Source organism: Sciurus carolinensis, chromosome 14, assembly GCF_902686445.1.
Source record: "Sciurus carolinensis chromosome 14, mSciCar1.2, whole genome shotgun sequence".
Taxonomy (NCBI): Eukaryota; Metazoa; Chordata; class Mammalia; order Rodentia; family Sciuridae; genus Sciurus; species Sciurus carolinensis.
In genome coordinates, this window is record NC_062226.1 from 20757885 (window position 1) to 20782205 (window position 24321).

At 41.5% G+C, this 24321-nt stretch overlaps 1 protein-coding gene across 4 annotated transcripts in view; it reads left to right on the plus strand.

Annotated features, from left to right (window-relative positions):
- Fkbp15 (FKBP prolyl isomerase family member 15) overlaps nucleotides 1-24321 on the plus strand; it is a 60192-nt gene that overhangs the window by 32721 nt on the left and 3150 nt on the right. Inside the window, exons 13-27 of one of the 4 annotated variants that reach the window (XM_047524141.1) lie at nucleotides 1075-1177; nucleotides 1663-1769; nucleotides 3152-3266; nucleotides 4706-4815; nucleotides 5105-5212; nucleotides 5639-5733; nucleotides 6754-6856; nucleotides 13834-14005; nucleotides 15585-15721; nucleotides 17382-17537; nucleotides 18843-18995; nucleotides 20095-20217; nucleotides 20806-20913; nucleotides 21182-21888; nucleotides 22769-22862. In XM_047524141.1, coding sequence (XP_047380097.1) covers nucleotides 1075-1177; nucleotides 1663-1769; nucleotides 3152-3266; nucleotides 4706-4815; nucleotides 5105-5212; nucleotides 5639-5733; nucleotides 6754-6856; nucleotides 13834-14005; nucleotides 15585-15721; nucleotides 17382-17537; nucleotides 18843-18995; nucleotides 20095-20217; nucleotides 20806-20913; nucleotides 21182-21888; nucleotides 22769-22862 — 2391 coding nt within the window. The remainder of the gene's footprint in view (nucleotides 1-1074; nucleotides 1178-1662; nucleotides 1770-3151; nucleotides 3267-4705; nucleotides 4816-5104; nucleotides 5213-5638; nucleotides 5734-6753; nucleotides 6857-13833; nucleotides 14006-15584; nucleotides 15722-17381; nucleotides 17538-18842; nucleotides 18996-20094; nucleotides 20218-20805; nucleotides 20914-21181; nucleotides 21889-22768; nucleotides 22863-24321) is intronic. The other 3 variants (XM_047524142.1, XM_047524143.1, XM_047524145.1) reach the window with 3 other exon arrangements.

Sequence of the window (24321 nt, forward strand, 5' to 3'; positions counted from 1 at the left end):
ACATTTTAAAGATGAGAGGATTTCTGAGGAATATTGTTTTCTTATGGTTTTTCTGGTTTCTGGAAATGAAATTTGAATAATATGATATTCTTATTTAAAATTTAAAGTGCTACTTATTTGTTGTAGAATAATTTAAAATTATAAAGAAAAATATTAATAAAAGGTATTCTTAATAAATTGCTTTGCAACCTGATTTTTTAATGTAATGTTATAAACATCTTTATTAATATCAGTAATATAAATAAATAATGCAAAGCATTATTGCCTTTAAAGGTAACCCACAGTTCTATAATCTCAATTTATCATAATTCCTTTTTCCACTGTTAAACATTTAATTTGATTTAGAGATGTAATGATCTAAAACCAGGATGCTTTTCCAGAAGTCTATCAGGGGGTGAGAGGAAGTTCTGAAGTAAAAGAATGGCCAAGAGATTTCAGCCCTTGAACTACAGTATAGCAGAATTTTGTGCCTCAGGATTTTCTGTTCCTTACATGAAACGTGAAGATATAGAATAACTTCATTTAGAGTATAGCTTTGGTTTTATAAAAAGAAAGAATGCGGAAAATAATGTAAAACTATATTACCACAAATCATTAACAAGGGTCAATGAATCCTACTCTATCCAATTTTCATTGGGTGCTTGAGGCCTATGGAAATTATTTGGCAGAAGAGAAGAAGCTGGATTATTTTGGGGTTTTCTTACAAGAGACCTCTCTATTGCAGGAACAGACTAGATCAGTCAAGGTAACTGCTGGTTTGGGAAATTATACATATCGGAGAGCTGTCAGTTTGGCTGCTTCTGACACTAAAATGTCAACAACATAGAATGTTTGTGGAAATTAGCTGAATTTAATTATTTGCTATGGTTTTCATGGAGAAGAACTCTTCCTCTATTGCATAATTGAGTGCTTCCTCCCCACAACCCACACGCTCAGCTCCTGGCTTTTTGCTTGCATTTCCTTCCTCTCCTTTGCCTGTAAACTCTGTGCTAGATGCAGGTTTAGGGCAGACAGTCAGCCTCAGTCATCAGTTAAGGATCCACACGTAGTGACCAAACCTCATGCCCATTTCAGGATGTGAATGCTCAGCGAGGAGTTGGACAACCCCTGGTGACTCCGTCTGTCCAGCCCTCTCTTCAGCCTGCTCATCCAGTGTTACCACAGATGACTTCACAGGGTAAGAAAGGGACCTCTCTGAGGCTCTGTGCCCTTGAATTGGGTCAGCACCAAAATTGTCATCACTGTTCCTTAGATAGTTAGACTGTGTTGTTTTTGTACTGAGGACTAAGCTGGAGTGCAAATCTTATCCGTTGGTCCCTGGGTAAGGCATTTTCAGATCCAGAGATGTGTTTGGCTTACTTATCATGACTTGTGCTGCATTGCATTGTCAGTTTTGGAAGTGTGCACTCAGCTATTGAAACATCTGCCTGTGTGTTATTGTATACATCCTGTCAGCTGATGGGATCATAGGTCTGAGTCAGATGCATGTGAGAATACTGTTTCCTTCCACTGGTCCATTGCTGGGACACAAGTGGAGTTCATTTTCAGAGACTAGGTGAGGAAGTGGTCGAGTCTGAAGCATGGGGGTATGGAAGGTTCTAGTTCACCTTTGTATCAAGAAGTAAAGGGGGCTAACAGTGAAAATGTCTTGCTTTATCTTAGCCCCTCAGGCATCTGTTTCTGGGCTCCAAACACCTTCTGCTGCCTTAATGCAAGTTGCATCTCTTGATTCCCACTCAACTATGTCTGGAAATGCCCAGTCCTTTCAGGTAACATCATTTAAAAACATAGTAATTCAAAGCTATTATTTTCACAACCTTCTCATCTCTAAACTGGGTAAAGAATTACCTGCTTACAACTTCTAGTGAAGATTCAGAGCAACAGCAAGCCAAACACCTAGTTCAAGGCCTGAGCCTGGCTCGTAGCAAAAGTTCAGTTGGTGCATGTGGCAAAGATGCAGTCGGTATATGTTTCCTCTTCTTTTCACTCGTATCTAGTCAAGGGATGTATATCCATACCCTCTGTGTTCTTTTCTATCACAGGGTTGGTAGCTAACATTCTGCACAATTCTCAGCAGAATGTCTATGGGCTGAGTGTGGAAGCTGTACAGAAAATACAGTTGGCCTCTGCTGTCCAGTTAGTTTCCAAAAGTGATCTCTTAAACTAGATTTTCTTCTGTTATCACAGAAGGCAGTGGCAGCAGCCTGTCTGCTTCTGCTGTGTGCTAGGGTTGTAGACTCTTTCTTCTGTCTCAGCACACTTGATGAATAAAACAGACTCCCTGTGACACAGGGGCTACTTCCTTGGGATTCTTGATGAAGGGGTGGCAGCGATAGTAGGCAGGCTATACCCTGTTAATGTGAGAGTATTAAAACTGAAAAAAGTCCCATTGCCCCCTCAATGGAGAATTATCATCTCAGGGAGGAAAAAAAAAATTTTTTTTGGTTTAAATAATTGGTGGATAGTTATGGCTATCCCTGGAAATGAGCTGGATTTCCTTATTCTGAGGAAGACTAACTATCCTCATTATAACAGTAGCTGCTGTTTTGAGGCACTTAATTTACCAGTTGTTAAGAACTTTACCTGTATCACTTCATTTAGTTCCTATGAAGTGATATTATTATTTTCATCTCACAGCTGAGGTGACTGAGGTTTAAAGCAAAATGAGAGCTCTTGGTCACACAGATGAGCATCAGAATCTAGCAGGGGAGAGGCATCCTTTGGAAGTTGGCTGATTTGGTTTGGAATCTCAGTGAACACTTCTCCTTTTTTGCCTCAACAAAGACTAAACAGAACTTACTTAGTTTTAAAATGTGTTAAGCAATAGGCCTGATGGTGGGGAATGAATTCCTATTTTCTTTAATCTTATCACAGAGGACTGGGTGATGACCCAAGATACTCACCCCTCAATTTGTGAGTGGGGCTTCATGATCGGATGCTACTGGGTTCCATAGACAGCTCTGCTTCAGTTCTTGCCCACTGTCTAACCTTGATCTCATTCGTTTCCAGCTTCAGTAAGTTTGTGCTCCTCCACAATAAATATCTGCTTTATTCAATCACAGGAAATTGTAAGAAAAACAAAAAAAACAAAAAAGAAAGACAGACAGACATGAATGTTTCATAAGGCGGCAGTAACTTGGCCCTTTCTCAGCCCTATGCAGGTGTGCACGCCTACACATATCCCCAGGCATCCGCAGTCACCTCCCAGCTGCAGCCAGTCCGACCCTTGTACCCAGCACCACTGTCCCAGGCTCCCCATTTTCAAGGTAGGGCACTGTTCCCTGTGTCGCTCATCTTCTGCCCCCACCATGCTCCACGTTCTCCTTCTTCACATTGTTTTCATTTTCACTCCAAAAGCCCTCTACTCTTTTCTTTTCTTTCTTCTCTTCTCTTCTATTTTCTCTTTTTAGCAGCTTTGGTGAGGTATAATTTATATACTGTGCAATTCATTTATTTTAAGTGTACAATTCAAAGATTTTTTTGAGGACATTTTCAGAGTTGTGCATCTATCACCACAGTCCATTTTTAGGCTATTACCATCATCCCCAAAATGTCCCCTCAGGCCTACTTTCTGTGTTTTGTTTCTGGCATTTTCTCCCACCAGCCCTTCTGATTCCTTTTAGAGTGGCTGGAGTTTGTAGAAAACACTAAAAGAGCAAACACAGGAGGAAACTGGGAGAAAGCATGAAGCCTCCTGGGTGGGTGTTCAGTAACTCCTGTGAGAGCAACTTTGGTGACTTTTAAATTATCAAAATAATATACCTTTAGCTGTGTGCCGTGGTGCACACCTGTAATCCCAACGGCGTGGGAGGCTGCGACCAGAGAATCACAAGTTCAAAACCAGCCTCAGCAACTTAGTGAGGTCCTAAGCAATTCAGAAAGACCTGTCTCTAAACAAAATATAAAAAAAGAGGCTGGGGATGTGACTCAGTGGTTAAGTGCCCCTGAGTTCAATTCCCAGTACAAAAGAGTATTAAGTAAAAAGTTACTGTTCTTTCCAATTAATAAATCCCCCTGGCTATAGGAAATCAATGTTAACAGTTACCTAGGTAACTTTCCAGGTATTTTGAAGTCTGCGTGTCTTATGAGAACATATAAAGCAAAGTGAAATGTAAACAGCTGTGATGGTATCCTTTAGTTTGTTTTTTTTTTTTTGGTCTGTATTGGGGATTGCACCTTGTAGCTCTACCACTGAGCTCTGTTCCCAGTCCTTTTTTGAGACTTGGTCTCACTAAGTTGCTGATACTGGCCTCCAGCTTGTTTGTGATCCTCCTGCTTATAGCCTTCCAAGGTGCTGAGATTATAGGCATATGTGACCATGCCTCACTGCTGTTAGTCTTTTGCTTAGTAAGCATCTGTGTATTAGGGCAGTGGTAGGAGGAAGCCAGCATATCCTGCAGTATAACTTGTGATTCCAGAGTGGTAACAGCTTCCTGGACACAGCTCTTGTTTGGGATCCATTTTCCTTCTCCCTATGGGAAACCCTTTATCACGTGTCAAGGCTGTCATCTCCTCTGTGAAGCCTTTTCTGACTGTATTCCCCTCTCTTCCCAGGGCTGTATATAAGTATCATCAAAGGATAATCTTGCTTTTTAAACTGTTACTTTTGTACATTGTATATAGTCCAATTTTTTTTTTTTTGCATTAAAAAAATGGGTACATGCTAGTCTCCCCATAAGTTTCTTTTTGGCTTATGTCTGTTTAGGATCACGTGACATGGCTTCATTTCTTATGACCGAAGCCCGGCAACATAACACTGAGATTCGAATGGCAGTCAGCAAAGTGGCTGATAAAGTGGATCATCTCATGACTAAGGTGACCAAATCAGGGTTGAGATTAGGTTGGAAGTGGGGGTACAAGTTGGCTATAAATGGGGAGTAACCAGAGCTATAGATAAATTTTCCTTTGGTTTCCTGTATTCATAGTAGTTACTCGTGATTTTCCTAGAAGGATAGTTATCTTTATTTTGGGAAAAAACTAGCTCTCATTTACAGATTATCTCAGAAACACATTAGCTCTCTCAAAAAAGTGGTGAGATCTTGGGTAAATTCTATTTCTCTATTTTAAGCATTCTTATGGGGTCTCTCTGGCATCCCTTTTGTAGGTTGAAGAGTTACAGAAGCAGAGTGCTGGCAATTCCATGCTTCTTCCTAGCATGTCAGTGACGATGGAAACAAGCATGATCATGAGCAACATTCAGAGAATCATTCAGGTGAGGGCGAGGGGAACGGACGCTCAACTGGAGGCCCTGCCCGTGCCCTCTCCCCGGAGGTGCTGTCTTTAAAACCTCCACCCCAGCATGTAATAAATGCTACTTTTAGGAAATTCTGGAGAATCCACTGTGGCTTAATTCGGTCCAGACTTATCCTATCTCTAGAGTCAAAAGGCAGCTGTGCTTTTGGCCCCATTTCAGAATTTTCTTCATTTTTAGTCATTTATGCATCTAAACCATTGGAGTGATTTTTATACATTGGGTATAATTTGATGTGCTCTTTTAACTATTATTATGTCTGAGTGGATATAAGACCTAACTTTTGTCTCAAATATGTTATCCGTGTCACCTGTCAGTGCAGGGTGATTCTCTTTTACCTGGCACTTTTCTTATATTTACCTTGTACATCATACATTTTGAATGTAGGAAAATGAAAGATTGAAGCAAGAGCTACTTGAGAAGAGCAGTCGGATAGAAGAACAGAATGACAAGATCAGTGAACTCATTGAACGGAATCAGAGGTAATGACAGGTACGGGGCCTGGCTAGGATGGATAAAAGGATTTAATGTGTACATGCCCAATTTCATACACATGTTTATTTAGGTCAGCACTTCTGGTGATGCTGGGGATTGAACCTAGGGTCTCGTACTTGCTAAGCACACACTGCACCACTGAGCCACACCCCCAGCCTTATTTTTGCTATTTGTTTCCTACCTGTCCTATGGATTATTGCCAATTTTCTTTTCTTTTTTGGGGGGGATGCTGGGGATTGAACCCAGGGCCTTGTGCTTACAAGGCAAGCACTCTACCGACCGAGCTATCTCCCCAGCTCCTGGATTATTGCCAATTTTCTTTTTCAATAGAAAGAACTCAGGGGCTATGGTGTAAAACAGACCTGTGTTTTGCTTCTCACTCTGCCCTCATTTATTGTGTGACTCTGGGCATTTTGTTTATTCTGGCAGGCCCTGGTTTCCTCACCTCCAAAAATGGTGTTAATATTTGGAAAACTCTGATGTCAACTTTTCTCTCTTCCATGCAGGCTGACTATTTTACCAACCAGAACGTCACTGATTCCCATGTAAAACCTAAACATTTTAAAATTTTTGTGGATCCTTCTGAAGATTTGGGGTGCTAGGAGAACATGTTACAATACATTTCACTTAAAAAAAAAAAATTCTCCTGTGTTTTTCTTCTCCCAATGGTGTTGCTTGCTTCCCACATGATGGGGTTGGAAAACTGCCTTTCTTTTCATCTCTTCTCTTTCTTGGAGCCTTCTTACTCTTGTCTCTTTCCTTCCTCATTCCCCATTTCTACACACCCGTTTAAATTCCTTTCCTCTTTGTTATTTAGAGCAATTCACCTCTGGCCCAGTTTGCTGCCTCCAACTTGATTACTACAGAGCTAAGGAAAATAAAATGCTTTCATATGGTTTGTGATGAGGGCTCAGAGCAGTGTTGTGAGGACCGAATGTGCATTGGGTTGTGCCTGGCATACATTCAGTGCTTGATAAATGTTTTCTTTTTCCTTATTTCTGTCACAGGTATGTTGAGCAGAGTAACCTGATGATGGAGAAGAGGAACAACTCACTTCAAACAGCCACAGAAAACACACAGGCAAGGGTATTGCATGCTGAACAAGAGAAGGTAAATTAACTGGGCAGAGAAAAGCCCAGGTTGGGATGTGTTGAGCTGAGGAGTGGTCCAATGTAGGTATTTACCAGGCGGCTTCTCAGCAGAATGTTTGCATGTTTGGGAAGAGAACTTGAACAGAGTTTCATATATTCATCATCCGCATTTCTGTTTTATAATGTGCTTTGCAATAAGTTGACTCTGAAATAATTATTGGCCAGGTGCTGGCATATGCTGATTGTCCTAACTACTTGGGAGGCTGACTTGAGCTTGGGAGTTTGAGGCCAGCCTAGACAACATAGCAAGATTCTATCTCAGACAAAACAAAACAAAAAACAAAACTCTGATCTTAGTCTTTTGATTAAGGTAAGCATTACACAACTTGTTCGAAACTAAATTTAAGCTGGGTATGGTGACTCATACCTGTAATCCAGTCACTCAGGAGGCTGAAGCAGTGGGATCACAAATTCAAGGCCAGCCTTGGCAACTTAGTGACTGGGGATGTAGCTCAATGGCAAAACATCCTGGGTTCAATCCTTGGTGCCAAAAAGAGAGAAAAGAGAGGGATGAAGGGAGGGAGGGAAGGAGGGGGAGAGAGAGAGATAGAGAGAGAGAGAGATGGAAAGAAGAGGGTGAGGAGAAGAGGGAGAAGGAGAAAGAGACTAAATTTATTCTTTAAAGGATCAACAGAAAATTCCTGTTGTGCCAGGTAACAAATGTGTAGTGGATTTTGAGATTGTCTAGGTGCTCCTTCCTGTGTTCAGCTTGTTCTTTCATCTGGAAACCCGGATTCAGAGTACTGCTGTGATTTCAGTTCTTTCAGAATTAGAAATTTTGACTTGTTTCTGGAGCAGCATTGAGGACCCTAGTTGGTCTTGGGTCAGAATCACTGATTCTGGAGCCCAATCTCCTCACTCCAGTGATATATTTCATCCAGAATGAATTCCTTCTTGTTTGGGACATCACTCCTAGGCTAGGAGATCTCAACCCTTTTTTCTGCTATTTTCTCAAGAATTTTAAGAAAGAAGTAAGCTGGGTATGGTGATGCATGCCTGTAATCCCAGCAGCTCAGGAGGCTGAGGCAGGAGGATCGGAGTTCAAAGCCAGCCTCAGCAAAAGTGAGGCGTTAAGCAACTCAGTGAGACCCTAACTCTAAATAAACACAATAAAGGGCTGGGGATGTGGCTCAGTGGTTGAGTGCCCCTGAGTTTAATCCCCGGTACCCCTCAAAAGAAAGAAGTTTATATTTATATTTGAGGTTTCCTTGAAAACATGAAAAGTTGGGAGTGCACTTTATAACTTGTGGAGTTCACTCACTTTCTCATATTCTGATAATGATAAAGATTCCTTCATGAATGTCTTATGCTAATCTTTGAGCTTGCTTAGCCATAGTATCCAGGTCTTTGACCCTGATCTTCAGATATGCAGTGCCTTGTCCTGCACAGCCCTGTCCAGTTCTGATGCTCCTCTGCTACCTTAAACCCTCACTTGTTTGCTGTGGCTGACTGTTAATTTTCATTCCCCCCTTAGGCCTGCTAGGGACATCCAAATAGAGTTTGTCCTCACTATTACTATAGGGCAAAAGTGATTTCTATAGCTTGTTCTAGAAAAGTGACTCTCCAGGTCTGGGGTTGTAGTTCAGTGGTAGAGCACTTGCCTATCATGAATGAGGCACTGCGTTCGATCCTCAGCACCACATGAAAATAAATAAATAAAATAAAGGTATTGTGTCCATCTATAACTAAAAAATTATTTAAAAAAAGAAAAGTGACTCTCCAGTGTACTGGCTGCTTCAGAGCTCGATTATAATTATATATTCTTAAACCCTACCTCCATAAATTCTAATTTAGTATATCCAGCCAAGATAGAACTTTAAAAAGTTCTCAATTCTGTTATCTACCCAGGTACAGGATTCACTTCTTTTGTCACAGTCTCCAAAAGTGGTAGCTACACACATTTGGTAATTATTTTTGTTTGTTTTTGGTACTGGGGATTTAATCCAGTGTCACTTTACCACTGAGCTGTATCTTCAGGACCCCTTCTCTTTATTTTTTCATTTTTAACATTTCTAGATAAGGTCTCACTAAGTCACTTAGGCCCTTGCTACATTGCTGAGGCTGGCCTCAAACTTACGATCCTCCTGCCTCAGCCTCCCAAGTGGCTTTGATTATAGGTGTGCTCCACTATGCCTGGCTTGCTTTTTTGTTGTTTTTCACAAGATATTGCTATGTTGCCTGCACCAATGTCAAACAAACTCATGGAGTTACGTGATCCTTTTGCCTTAGCTTCTCAAGTAGCTGGGATTACAGGCATGTGCCACCACACCTGGCTTCTGGACTGCCTTTGTTTTTCAAAATTCAACACTTGATTCATATTGAACATCAGTGGTATGCGTGTGTGTGTGTGTGTGTGTGTGTGTGTGTGTTCCAATAAAACTTTATCTATAGAAACAGGCAGTAGGCCAGTTTGGCCTACAGGTCATAATTAGCTTATTAATCTGCCCAACTGTATTCATGTTGCTAAACCCCAAAGATGTCTGGGACAGTCTTTTGAACCCAGTAGATAATCTATTTGTAGTAGCAAAAACAGTAGTCATAGCAACAGGAGGCACAGCTACCACCTGGCAAACATCCACTAGCATTTACATGGATCTGTTTGAGAAAATCTCCTGGGCTAAGTGTCATTGTTCTTGATGACTAGGGTACCAGGTACCACATGCTTTACATGGTCACTATTATTTTAGTGAAACTTTTTAAGTCTTGGCTCACCCCTGTTTTTTGTTTTTTGTTTTTTCTTTAATTGACTTAATACTTAATGGTCTCCCAGTGAGCTCTCCTCTTAAACAAAGATACTCAAGCTCCTTTCATCCCTGCAGGCAGTGGGAGTCAGGGTGGGAATCAGGAAGCAATCCCATTCACTGTATAGGCATCTGTTATTTTCCTTTCTCACTTGATATTGCCTATCTTGACATTTTAAAAAGTGTCATTGTATACACAATGTGTTAGTCAGCTTTTTTTCTCTTTGACCAAAATACCTGGCAAGAACAACTTAGAGGAGGAGAAGTTTGTTTTGGCTTATGGTTTCAGAGGTTTAGTCCATGGTTGGTCAATTCCATCTCTCTGGCCCCAAGTGAGGCAGAACATCATGGCAGAAAGTGTGGCAGAGGAGAACTGTTCCAATCATGGCAGCTGGCAGGAGAGAGGGTGCAGGGAACGTGAACCCTTCCAGGACATTCCTCCAGTTACCCACCTCCTCTAGCCATGCCCCACCTGCCTATAGTTACAACCTAGTTAGTTCATTCAAACTGGGATGGACTGGTTAGGTCACAACTCTCAAATCTAATCATTTCACCTCTTGCATTAACACAGGAGCTTTTGGGGGATGCCTCATACCCAAACCATAACATATAATACACACACACATAATTCATACACAGATATATACATATACTTTTTTTCTGATTATAAAAGTTGCATCTGTTTATTCTAGAAAACTTAGAAAATAAAGATAGGCAAACATAAAATGTAGATCACTCATAATCCTTCCACTCAAAGATAACCATTGTTAATATATTACAGATTTCTTTGTATGTATACATATGTTTTGGGGTAAAAGAATTAATTTTTCTGTTTCTAGTAGGCCTTTCTAGCTAAAGACCTGAGAGAAAAAAGTTTTTGCATAATCTTCCACTCTGCTTGTCCTTTGGCAGGAGAGTGACTGTCCATTCCATTGCCTCTTTTCTGAAATGTGTCCCTCCCAGGGGTCCTAGCTGCTACAAGATCTTGTGAGGGTGGTACTTGGTCTGGTATTAGTGAACTCTTTGAGCCATGAATAGCAAAGCTCTCTGGACTCTGTATCTATTCAGTTTTCATGGGCCAGCAAGTGAAACTTAATTCTACTTGGGAGATGAAAACCACGCTTACATATGAAAGTTCTAGATGCCATTGTCAATTGTGGGTTTTTTTTTTTTTTTTTTTTCTGTTCTTTTTAGTTTTGATACAACACCAGGGTCCATCTTGACATGCTCACAAAAGCATGAAACCCAACCTGCTCCGATTCAGTCCCCAGCACTTCCCACCTGCCCCTCTCCCCTCCCTCCACTCCACCAATCCCTCTTGAATCCATTTATGGTTTACTGTTTTTTTTTTTTTTTTTTTCTTTATTAGTGTCCTGTGGACATACCTGACACTGGACCCACCCTGCCACATCCATGCTCATATGAAAGTTTAGTCAGTTCGTTCCACTACTCTTCCCTTTTCCCATCCTTTCTTCTTCCTCCTTAATCCCCTTCATCTATTCTACTGGTCTTTCCTCTATTTTGATGAAATTCCCTCTCCCTACTTTTTTTTTCCTTTTTCTTTCTTGCTTTTTTGTTTTTTTAATCTCCCCTCCTTCCCATTTTGGATTAATATTCACATTTGACCTTTGACTTTTTGGGACTGGCTTATTCCACTTAGCCTGATAGTCTCAGTTCCATCCATTTGCCAGCAAATGCCATAATGTCATTCTTCTTCATGGCTGAGTTTTACCGGTAAAAACCTAAGACTACCAAAAAGCAAAATTTATATCTTGAGATTGCTCCAAAGGTTATATGTATTCTCAGATTCTCATTCATAGCCCATTTTTATTTCATATACAGTTTCATTTTATTTCCCTTGCCCTTAGGAAAGTCAGAATGTCAGATTTTAAATGGAAGCTAGAAAGCTGATAAAGACTTTGGAGTAAGTGAAGGAATAAACATTTTTAAAACAGGTAGGCTCAGTGAACATTGTAAGAAAGCATAAATGATAGTAAGAATTAGACAATTGCAGAAATGTGTATAAAGTGTAGTAATATGGAAGTAGTAATAGTGGTAGCAATGTAATAGTATGGGAGAGACAGTCCAACAGAAATACATGTGCAGAAATACATAGATGTCCAGGAAACAAGACTGGTTGCCCAAGATGAACAACTCACTGCCTCTCATGCCATCTGATTTCTCCTGTACGTTGTAAGAACACATCAGTTTGTGGCTCAGTGGTAGAGTGCTTGCCTAGCATGTGTGAGGCCCTAGGTTCGATTCTCAGCACCGCATATAAATAAATAAAATAAAAGTCCCTTGACAACTAAAAAAAAAACACATCAGTTCAGGTGAAGTGGATGTGGTTTCTGTCCTTTGTTGGATGTTTCTTTTTTATTGACATTTCTTTTAATCATCTTTGTTATCATCATCCTTAATATTCAGAATATCATTAGAGAGTTTTCCAGGATAGTCATTTCAGTTTCATCAGATGTTGGTCGAGAGTATTTAGGTTCTTTATACGTATGTAGGTCCATGTTTGCCTAGTATAGAGCCCCATTTAAAATACTTGAAGAAGTCAAGGAAATTAAAGTGCTTCTAGGAGGAATTATAGATGCAGAAGTTGAAAGTCAGAATGTCAGATTTTAAATGGAAGCTAAAAAGCTGATAAAGGCTTTGGGATAAGTGAAGGAGTAAACAGTTTTAAAACAGGTAGGCCAGTGAACACTGTAAGAAGGCACAAATGAGACATTTGAAGGTATTAAATTTAGATTTTAAAATATCCTTTTATTATTAAGAAAATGCATGTTCATCATGGAAAAGTTAGAAAATGGCACAAATATCATTTTTCAGATTTATAGAAATTCAAATTTTTGAAAAGTGTTGATAACACTGGTAGGAGTGTAAAAGGGTTCATGAAGGGAAACCGATGATATTGTACAAATTTACAGCAGTATTTATTCTATGATCTAGCAGTTCTGCATCTGGGGATCCCCTAAAGGCACTCCTGCACCCCAATGAAATGACATGTGTCCAGGATTATTCATTGGTGTCTTGTGTAATGGGAAACACTGGAAACAACCAAGTGTCTTGCAATAGAGAATAAATACAGTGTATTCACATGGTAAAATACCATACAGATATTTTTAAAAAAGAAATAGGAGAAAGATCTGCATGTACTAATAGAGAATATATATAGTTTGCCCTCTCTTTTGTATGAAAAGGGGGGAAAAATCTCATTAGTTTTTGTAAAAAGAGTTACTTTACACAGAAGGGAAAGATGAAAAATAACTTTTTAATCTTGTTACCCTTACATAGCCAAGCAGAAGTGTATAGGAATGGGAGAGACTTCTTGTTGTTTACTTTTTATATCTTTAATTTTTGAGCAGCAGAAACATTATATTTTCAACAGAATTATTTGTGAAACATCTTTTCAAAAAATTCATTTATAAAATATATCATCTGATAAGTAGGAAGAAAATATAAAGCATTCATAATTCTATCTAGATTAACTTGCTGAAAAACATTTTATTTCCGGCACCCTTCTTCACATGAATGTGTTCATTTTATAAAAACAGAATTATATCTAACATACTATTTGATAATCTACTTATTTTTCATTTAACAATAGGTTGTAACTATTCCATGCCATTAAGTATTCTTTTCAAACACCATTTTTAATAGCTTCATATAGGATGGATATATATAACTTGCTTAATCAAGTTTGTTTTTAGTATTTTATGTTTTCCATTCTTTTACAACTTTAAACAATACTGCATTGAACAGCTTTAGAGCAAAATTTTTGTAATTTTTTTTTTTTGGTACCAGAGTTTAAACCCACCACATCCCCAGCCCTTTTTTATTTTTTATTATGATACAGGGTCTCACTAAGTTGCTTAGGGTTTTGCTAAATTTCGAGGCTGGCTTTGAACTTGTGCTCCTTCTGCCTCAACCTCCCAAGCCACTGGAATTATAGGCATGTGCCACTGCACCCAGCAAAATTTTTGTAATTTTGTGTATTATTTTCTAAGAACAAATTTCTGGGAGGGAATTGAGTCAGAGGCTGCACATTTTTAAGGCTTGATATGGGCTCAAGGCAGGTTAAGGGTAGCCTTAGCTCCTTCCTTTCTACCAGCTCAGTCATCCTAGTCCTGTAAAGTTATTCATTAGTTAGAGACAAAAAAAGGTGATGTCATCTTTTATTACTATTTAGGCCAAGGTGACAGAAGAGTTAACAGCAGCCACTGCCCAGGTCTCTCACCTGCAGCTCAAAATGACTGCACACCAAAAGAAGGAAACAGAGCTGCAGCTGCAGCTGACAGAAAGCTCGAAGGAGGCAGATCTTCTTCGGGGCCAGGTTGCCAAACTGCAGGCAGAGCTCTCAGGTATGCTGGCACTGTTGTCACTTAAGCTTAAGGAATGAAAATCTTTCCTTCCTCTCAGTCCCGTTGGCATAATGATCATGAAGTTTGCAAAGGACTGAGTCTACAATCAAGGTAAAGTATATAACCTACATGATTATTTTACCTAAACGACAACAGAAGGACTGACTCCATTCATTTGGAATTGATCAATTGCCATCATTCCCCTTTGTTTGAGGAAGTGTTGTTTCAACATCTTTGGTGCTTATGACTGGCCTCATATACCTGGAAGAGTTAATATCTTTCTAATTCATGACTCAGTGGACATAGAAGAAAGGTACTTCCTGTTTTAGTTCCTCCTTCTGCAGGAGGGATTGCAACTCTTCAGCCTGGCACTTAAGTCCCTGCTGTGTGGCTCATCTTCTGTTATCTTGCCCAGTTCATCCTAATTCTTCTGTACCACAGCCTGCTGGCTATTTTTCAGCTCACTCCCATCTTGCTCTTCATCTTGTTGTTCTCTGGGCTTGGTTTGCCCACCTTCATCAGAATTTGCCTCCAGTCCTCTTCTAATTCTGCCTCTTTTGGAATATTTCCCAGTTGTTTTCTAGAACATCAAATCTTTTTCTTTAAAATCCTTGAACTCTTAATGCATTATTATGACCATATTTGCAGTTAGCTTTCAATAAGCACCATTTATATGTCTATTTTCCCCTCCAGAATGCTAGTCTCTAGAGGGCAAGGATGGTATTTTGCTCATCTTTACAAAGTCCTTTCCTCAAGTAAGTGCTAGTTCAGTGCCTGGCACAAAAGTGGTGCCTTGGACATGGTGATGGATAGAAGATTCGTGACGACTAGCACACCTTCTAGCCCTGGTGTTTAGAATCCAGTGTGGAGTGCACAGACGGGAGCACTAGGCAGGAGGTAGCTGGAACAACGGCAGAGCTGGATGGAAGCAAGCTCACTGCCTACTAGATAGAAAGCACTGGTGTCAGTTGGCAGAGTGACACCTTAAAGATACATCCCTTTCCTTTTAGAGCATCACTTGCGCCCATGTGAGGTGAATGTGCTGGACAGTCTTAGATTTGAATAACATACAGATATATCATTTCTGCTTTTGTGGTGCTTGCTCTTTGACAGTTTCCTCAGAAGCTTTTTCAAAGAGATAAATTTTGGTGCACTAAATTAAAAAAATATCCAAAAAAACCTTGTTTGCGAAGGGCTGTTTTAAAAACAAACTTTGGTAGATTGTCCTACCAGGCAAGTTGAGACTATCTTACTCAGGCAATGTGGTAAGATGGTGACTGAAATGGAATTTAGGATTGATTGGTTTTGAAGGTGTCCGACTGGAACATTTCTTTTCCATTCTACATGTGTAGAAGGTGATATGTATATATAGAGAGAGATAACTCATTCTAGGTAAATGTGGGTTGGTGACTTGATAATTCTTATCACAGGTCAGTGTGGTGATGCCAGGAGCTTGGAGGCTGCTTGTGTGGCAGGATGGGGAGATCAAAGCATGCAGCTTTGAATGAGCTTCTGGAATGCCACATCATCCGTGGTGGCTCTGGTTCTGTAGCCAGGTCTTCCTGCTTTTATATTCCAGAGCTCCAGGAAACCTCAGAGCAAGCACAGTCCAAATTCAAAAGTGAAAAGCAGAGCAGGAGACAACTGGAACTCAAAGTAACGTCCCTGGAGGAGGAATTGACTGATCTACGAGCTGAGAAGGAGTCCCTGGAAAAGGTAAGTTCCACATGCCAGGTTTCTCTCTTGGGTCCTAATGGCCAGGAATAGCTGTTTATCTGTTTTTATTTTCCTTTTAAAAATTATAATAGTTTGTATCCATTAGAACACGCACATTAATACAGAAAAGTATAAAATAAAAATGTTGTCTTTGTCCTCTAACTCATGTCATGTGTTAGAGGTAACAGCTATAAACAATTTGTGATTTTGTCAGAGTGTTTTCTGTAATGCATAAAACATGCATACTCACTTAAACATACATATATGGTAGCATTTAAAATATGAGCTTATGTTAAATGCTTTGTAATGAAGTACTATGGACACTGCTACTTAAGAATGAGGTCTTTCTCATTCTATTTAAACTACCAGACAGTAAAACTACAACATAGTAGTCTACTGTGAGGCTTTCCCACAGTGTATTTAATTATTTACTTATCAGTGGATATGTATGTTTCTATTTTTTCATTATTTCAAGCTTCTGTGCACATCCTTCTACTGTATAACTACCTTTGCAAATTCACATGAGCATTCTCAAAGGATAGATTACTTGAATTAGAATTTGGGATCGATGGGAATACTGCACATCCAAAATCTTTTTAATCAATATTGATTATTCTCTAAGAAGAGTATGCTGCTTACAGTTCCAGCACCAAGTGAGCAAGCCCATTTCTCCACATTCCTCCCAACACCACAGACACGACTTTATCTAATCTTTTTTTAGCCTTACAGGTGGAATATACCATCTCGTTTTTCTCTGTATTTTTATTAATAGTAAAACTTTCATATATTTATACCTATTTGCATTTCTTCTGTTAATTCTCTTTTTAATTTCCTTCTCTTTCCTATTAGAATATTAGTTTGATTTATAAACCCTATAAAGAGTATCCATCTTTTGTCAGCCAAGTATTGCAAATATTTTTCCAATTGGTTCTCTTTTAACTTTATTTATTCCTTATCTTTTGTTAGTTAAAATTGTAATATCGGGCAACTACTAGGTCCTTTGAACGAAATGGGAAGATTTCTATCTTGCATTGTGTTCTAGAACAATTTAAATATGAAAGGAAAAAAGACTTTTCCTGAGGTATCAGTAAAGCCACTAGTAAGGCTGTTTTGGCCCATTTCCTTTTTAGGAAAACTATCTGACCTATGTTTATAGTTTATTTTATGATTTTTCAGTTTAGGGCATTTTAAAACCATTTATTCTGATCTTTTGACTGTTTTCAGTCTTTCCTTGCTGTAGACACTACTACAAGTCTTTGTGAACATAACTTACTGCTTCCTTAAGATAAATTGCGATTTGTGGAATTTGTGGGTATGCATATTTTTGGACACTTTTCACTGGATTGCCATCTAAAGAGGGCATAAACATTATTTTCCTACCAGCAAGGTGTGAGAATGTCTGTTTTCCTTTACCCTTGTCAGAGTAAGGATGTTCCCCAGCTCTTGATAGGGTGGTAGATAAAGTTCTTGTTTGCCTTCTCATCACAATTTTTTTCTCTCAGTAGCCAAGAATGTTAAATATAAAGAGAAAAAACTAAACTAAAAAATGAACAATTTTCATAAGTGGAGTAAGGACCCATGGAGGTCAAGAGCACCTCCCCGATCCCTGCTCATCCTGTGTTAACTGGATAGAGCTGATGGTGGTTCTCTTGTTCTCAAGAACCTCTCAGAAAGGAAAAAGAAGTCAGCTCAAGAGCGCTGCCAGGCCGAGGAGGAGATGGATGAGATTCGCAAGTCACACCAGGAGGAACTGGACAAGCTTCGACAGCTCTTGAAAAAGGCCCGAGTGTCCACAGACCAAGCAGCTGCAGAGCAGGTAATGGGAAACTCTGGAAATAAAAGTGTGAAGGACTCAAAAGAAAAAGACTCTAAGAAAAGCTTTTAGTTTCTACCCTATTCTCTAGAATGACACTTCTCACGATTGATATTCTCACCTTGGAGAAAGGTGGAAAAAGATAATCCAAATATATGCAAGAAAGCCAGGATCAAGAGGAGAATGTTCTTTCCTTTTTTATTTTTTATTTTTTTAAATTTTTATTTTTGTACCAGGGACTGAACCAGGGGCGCTTAACCCCTGCCACATCCCCAGCTCTTTTTAAAAATTTTTTAGCTTGAGACAGGGTCTCACTAAGTTGCTTAGGCCCTTGCTAAGTTGTTGAGGCTGGCTTTGCATTTGCAATCTTCCTGTCTCAGCCTCCCAATCTGCTGGAATTCCAGGTGTGCACTACAGTGTCCAGATTCTTTCCTCTTTAAGATAATATCTAATTATGTAATATAAACATGAAAAACACTGTACAAAAAAATTCCCAACATGCAAAGTTCTCAATTACCAGATATCATCCTTCAGGTACATTATCACCCTTGAAAAAAGGAGGGATTTATTTAGGTAGTTAGGAAGGGAAACCAGGGATAGTGGCAGGACACAGCTGGATCTCTAGTCCCTTTGACATTTACATTTTTCATTGTATTTTTAAAATCTGTATGTGCATGTATCTATAACTAGAATGCATTGGTGCCCTTGATTTGATCATGTCTTGGAATTTTGCAAAAAATAAAAGAAATAGTTTTGAACCTATGAAGTTCAGGGTCCAAACCCTGAAAAGTGATGACCTCATTATTGCCCTGCCCTGCCTTCCAGGGACTTAGGTCTGCACAGTCCTGCACTTTTGTCTGGTTGGAGTATCTTTTGGAGTCCTGACAACCAGTGACATCTTTCCTCCACTTAAAAAGTACATTTATTTTAAAAGTAATTATGGTCTTAACTGGGCATGGTAATACATGCCTGTAATCCTAGCACACGTGAGGCTGAGGCAGGAAGATCACAAGTTCAAGTCCAGGCTTAGCAATTAGTGAGACCTTTAGCAACTTAGCCAGACCCTGCTTCAAAATTTAAAAAAATAAAAAGAGTTGGGTCCCGGGGATATAATTCATTGGTATAGCACTCCTGAATTCAGTCCCCGGTACCAAAAAAAAAAAAAAAAAAAAAAGTAATAAAGTTCTTTCAAACAGTTGTTTCTTGATGAAATCTATTAAGTATATGTAGTCTTTTACTTTATGAAGGGTGGACTTCCCTTGGTTCAGCGGGGACCCCCAGGGCATGGTCATTGCTTCCTCTTGGCAGCTGTCTCTGGTGCAGGCTGAGCTACAGACCCAGTGGGAAGCAAAGTGTGAGCATCTGTTGGCCTCCGCCAAGGACGAGCACCTGCAGCAGTACCAGGAAGTGTGTGCGCAGAGAGATGCCCACCAGCAGAAGCTAACACGTCTTCAAGAAAAGGTCTGTTTTCCCGGCCAGGTAGCTTAAGCAGCTCAGTTAATTGGAGGTCAGCAGGCTTTAAAGTCCTGTCAATCCTTTTGGATATCAATACCATGTGTGGGTAACTCCCCATTTTTTTTTTTTTAAGTTGTAGATGGACACAATGCCTTTATTTTATTTATTTTATTTTTATGTGGTGCTGAGGATCAAACCCAGTGCCTCACATGTGCTAGGCAAGCGCTCTACCACTGAGCCACAACCCCAGCCCTCTAGTTTTCCGGTTATCATTCACATACTTAGATGAGGTGACAGGTTAATGACTTGGAAAAAGAAAAACAGCACTAGTGTTCTGGAACGTGTTTCTCATTGTTATTGGGTCCTTCATTTTTTTAAAGCAAATATTTATAGAGTATCAGCTGTGTCACAGCCACTGTGCCAGAGGAAGGGCATACAAAGAATTCTATCCTCAAGAATCTTGTAGTCAAGATAGAGAAACAAAGACATGCATTAAGTGTCGTGGAATCCAGAAGAGGAAGAGCTTGGGGAGCTGGAAGGCTTTCCAAAGGAGATGACCTTTGAGCAGAGCCAAGAACTAATAGCTGTGGTAAGGCAGAGAAGGAGGTGGACATCCTGGGCACAGGCACTGGGATGGGCTGGAGCTTGGGTACATTGGATCCTTAGGCATGAAAAGGAGCGAGATGGCTTAGGGTCATGGTCTGAAAGTCCCACATCTGGAGGTCAGCTCCTTTCCTTCAGGATCCATCCAGTCGAAAGCCTTCAACTCAGAGACCTTGGAGGCCGTCTTATAGATGAATAGGTTGTTCCTAATGCTGTATGTGCCTAGAGTTATTACCACCCCCTCTCCTTTTCATTCTATTCTTGATCTGATTAGAAGCAGGTCAAGTGACCTTGCTGGGAAAGTTGTGAGTTGAGTGTTAAGAAAATAGAATGCTGTGCATCAGCAAATGGGGTGGGGTGGCAAGGGACAGAGGTGGTCCCAGCAGACCTATGTTAGGTTAAGACTTGGTGCTTTGGGTGGTTCACCTCTGCTTGAATTTCTTGACCTTCATGTAGCAGCCCAGGTTCCCAAGGCCACAGCTGCAGTCTGTTCATTTTACAGTGCTTAGCCCTCCAGGCCCAAGTCACAGCCCTCACAGAGCAAAATGAACAGCACATCAAGGAACAGGAGAAGAGCAAGTCCCAGATGTCTGGGGTTGAAGCTGCTGCTGATCCCTCAGAGAAGGTGAGCTGGTATTTCAGAGAAGCAGCAGACACTATCATATGAAGGCTTTGGATATGCATAGCAGGCATTCAGAAAGCATGTGGCCAATAAGTTATCTTGGTAGCTCTCTCTAACTTTAGTGGTGCACTACTTGTCTGATTTAAAAATTAGCTCTTTGGAACTTATCACCCTGATGGCAAACCCTAAGACCCTATCCTTCTGAGGCTTTGATGACTCTAAATCACAGAATAGAGGGTGGAAGTGTGCTCCACAGCCACGAGCCACTCATCCTGTAGCCCAGGACAGGTCCCAGTGGAGCTCATGGTGGGAGGGAGGCGTCAGTAAGTGCTCTTCAGACAGTCTCAGGCATGCCATGGTTTGCCTGCCCTTGATAGGGAACTCTCATGGCTGACCCTTCTATCAAAGTGTGCTTGTTATTCAGTATTGTCCTCTCTGTGGCCATAGCTCAGTGTGTCCATGCACGACCAGCTGTGTTCCTCTGTGCGATTCTAATATGGCTTCATTTTAGCCTTCCAAATCCCTCTCTGGGTTTTAATGTATCTCTTAATGACTTGCTTCTGGCAGCATGTATGTTTGGTCTCCACACAGGTCAAGAAGATCATGAACCAGGTGTTCCAGTCATTGCGGGGAGAGTTTGAGCTGGAGGAATCTTACGATGGCAGGACCATTCTGGGGACCATCATGAATACAATCAAGGTACAGCTATCCAGCTGTCAACTGTTTCATTGGAATGCATGTTTTGTTGCTTAACGACCTTCTAAGAGATCATGACAAAAAAATTAGGTTGACCAGTAATGGGGCTGCCTGGAGCTACTGTGCCTGGATGGATGTGTCTAGCCTCTTCTGACAGGGAGAGGCAGAGTCATTTGAATTAGGTGACAGCTGTGTTAATGGGGACTGAGAAAGTATAGTTCATGCTGTTTTCCTTTCAGTGACCATCTCCTCCCCCTCGGCTTTTGAACAGATGGTGACTCTACAGCTGTTGAACCAGCAGGAGCAAGAGAACGGAGGCAGCAGCAGTGAGGAAGATGAGCAGCCTCTGCAGCCTTCCGAGGAGCAGTCCGCCTCAGCCACACCTGGGCTGTGTTCCCCACCCCCAAATGTAGAGGGGCAGGCGGCTGCCATGGTGCTGTCAGAGCAGGTAGTGGAAGAGGTCACCCCATTGCCGCCACAGGCTCTCCCCACACCTGAGGACAGTGTACAGAGAAGGAAAGGGGAGCTAGTTGCAGAGGCACTTTCAGAGATCAAAGATGGTTTCCTCTCACCCAAACCAGCTTGTACCTTATCTCACACAGTTCTGGGGCCCCCAACTTCGATTCCACCTAAGCCTCCAGGTCCTGTACTGATGAACTCTGAGTGTGAGGAAGTACCTGTTGCTGGCCCATTGGCAACCAAGTCTGACAACCCAGTGGGAACGGTGCATGTCAGGGCAGTCCCAGATGGCCCACCTCAAGAAAGCCCCAGGAGATCGTCACTGACTTTAGACCCAGAGAAGGGGGACCCACCAGCCTTAGGACCTGAGAGCCCAGGAAAGCCCCAGCCTCCAGAGCTCAATGAAGATGAGGATGTCACCAGCTCTGCTGGTCCTTCTGAGGAGCCACTAGGTATGGAGGCCACCTCTGCAGCTGCAGGAACAGCCCTCAGACCCAACCATGGCTCTCAGCATTCCAGGTATGTTTCTCTGAGCACAGTGTCAGGGACAGAATGGCTACAAATGAAGGTTGTGTCTGCTTTTTCCATAACTGGCAACTCATTCCTCAGACATTGACTGGTTTACTCATTCATTCATTCATTCATTCATTCATTTGTATATTTGTTCAATAACACTTACCATGTACAGGGCTCAGTAGTGGGCACCTGGTCTAGTGTATAGGCAAGGCAGATGTGGTTCATGAGTTTAAGAGCTTATAGTTTGAGGTAAAGACAAAGAGATATGTTATTATATATTACAAAGGTAGGGTAAGTGCTAAAAAAAAAAAAAGGAAAGAAACAGGGTATTATAACAAAGAATAAAGAGGGCACATTCTACATTAGATAGGCTGATTAGGGAAGAATTCTGAGAAGATAACATTTAAACATTTAAAAGAATGGGAAGGAGCCACCCATACCAAGAGCAGGAAGGAGAGATTGCTGAGAGAATCACATATGCCAAGGCCCTATGGTGGGAGGGACAAGCCACAATCAAGACACTGAAAGAAAGCACATTAAATAAGAGGTGAATGGTGTTAAGCTGAGGTTGGAAAATAAGTAGGGAACAGCAAACACAGATTTTACATCACTGTTAAAAGTTTGGATTTTATGGAAGTATAGTGAGAAGACATTAAGGGATTTAAAGCAGAAGAGCAATGTGGTCTGATTTGTTAGCTTTAGGAGACCACTAGGGCTGTAGGCCATGGAGGGGCCACTGCCGGCTGCGGGAGGAGGCACTGAAGTGGAGAAGGGAGGTGTTACTGAGTGATTCCCATCCTGCAGCCTGGGACCTTTGTAGCTGATGGGCACTATGGCCAGGAGCAGGAACAGCAACATCTTCTATGATCTGATTTTCCTTCAGTCTCTCTGGGGAAGAGGATGAACTGTTTCAAGGGGCAACTCTAAAAGTTCCAAGGCCCAAAGCACAACTGGAGGAGGAGGACGAAGACGAGGTGGTAAGGAAGTCCCAGGCCCTGCCAAATCCTCACACCACCACCTGGGGGCCCTTCCTCACTGGCTCAGAGAAGAGAAATGGAGTTTGCTGGTGGCCTACCCCCTGGGCTCTGTGTGCAGGGTCCTGTGGGAGCAGGCTTGGGACTGGGAGGGAGCAGCTCTGTAAGCACAGTGGGGATGGTCAGATATCACTTTACTCTTGAGTGAGAACCAGAACTCTGCCCACCTGGGAATTAGTCCCCCTTGAAGTGAGGAAGCTGAGCTGCTTAGTCCTGCATTGACATGTTGAAGCCTCAGGTTTCCCTACATCTGCTAGGATGTTATTTATGTTTTAGAATTTGGGGGAGCACTTTGCAGATCATCTTTTGGGGCATCCTTATTCATAAACAAACTGAGCTTCAAAAGGATGACTTACCTAAAGCCACCAAGGCAGCTGATGATACGGTGAGAGGTCAAACCCCAGGCTCCGGGTAAGGCCTCCTGTTTCTGATCACCTTTGCTCACTTGGCCTGCTTCCAGACTGCTGCTTTCTTCTGTCATCACAACACTCGTGGCCAGCAGACGGGCTCAGTAGGACAGCCTAGCCTTGCTCTGTGGAGCATGAAAACGCAGGCTGGCAGGCAAGCTGCTGACAGAGCATGACTGGAGCCCGGCTCCTGCGTCCGCTGTTCCCCGTTGTGGTGGTTCAGTGCGCTGGCTCCCAGTAGGCCCTTTTGCCTGCAGCGATGAGAATTTCACTGCTGGGAAATGTGTGGGAGAACACAGATGAGCTTCACACTCAGTCCATGTTTCCAGGGACCGAAATACAAAGTTGAACTAGGGCAAGATTTATTCCCTCATGTATCATCCAGAGTGGGTTTTGCCTTTTGCCAAAAGGTGGTGACCGATCCAGGGTCCAGCTCGTACATACCAGAGCACTTCCCTCTTGCCCGACTGCCTTCAGGGGAAGTGCACCACTTCCTCCCACTGGACTTTCTCCCCAAGAATTAGATTTTCATCTGAGAATGCTGCGTACAAATTCTGCACTCAAAAGAAAGAAGGGGGATAAAAGGGGGAAAAAATGCATGTTTCAGGGGACTTCCCTAAATATAGTGTGTATGCTGAGAACTACTTCACCTTCTCATTTAATCCTTTACTAATGTAGTGAGGTGGGCACTCTTATCCCATTTCTTCAGATCAGAGGACTGTCTCAGGAAGATTAAATAATGTAACTCAGGTTATATGGCTGGTAAGTGTGGAACCAGAACCTTAGCCAGAAAAAAAGCAGAAGTGCTGAGCTACACTTAAAGGTTCTATACTGCCAGGGTTTAGAGATCACTTAGTTGATGCCCAGGGAAAAAGCACAAGGTCTGTTAGAAGCTGGACAGTGGACCAGCCCAGAGGCCTCTGCACACTATGCTGCCTCCCCTTGGGCAGGCTTCTGATCCTGGTCAGCTCACAGAGCAGAAAGTACATTGGTAG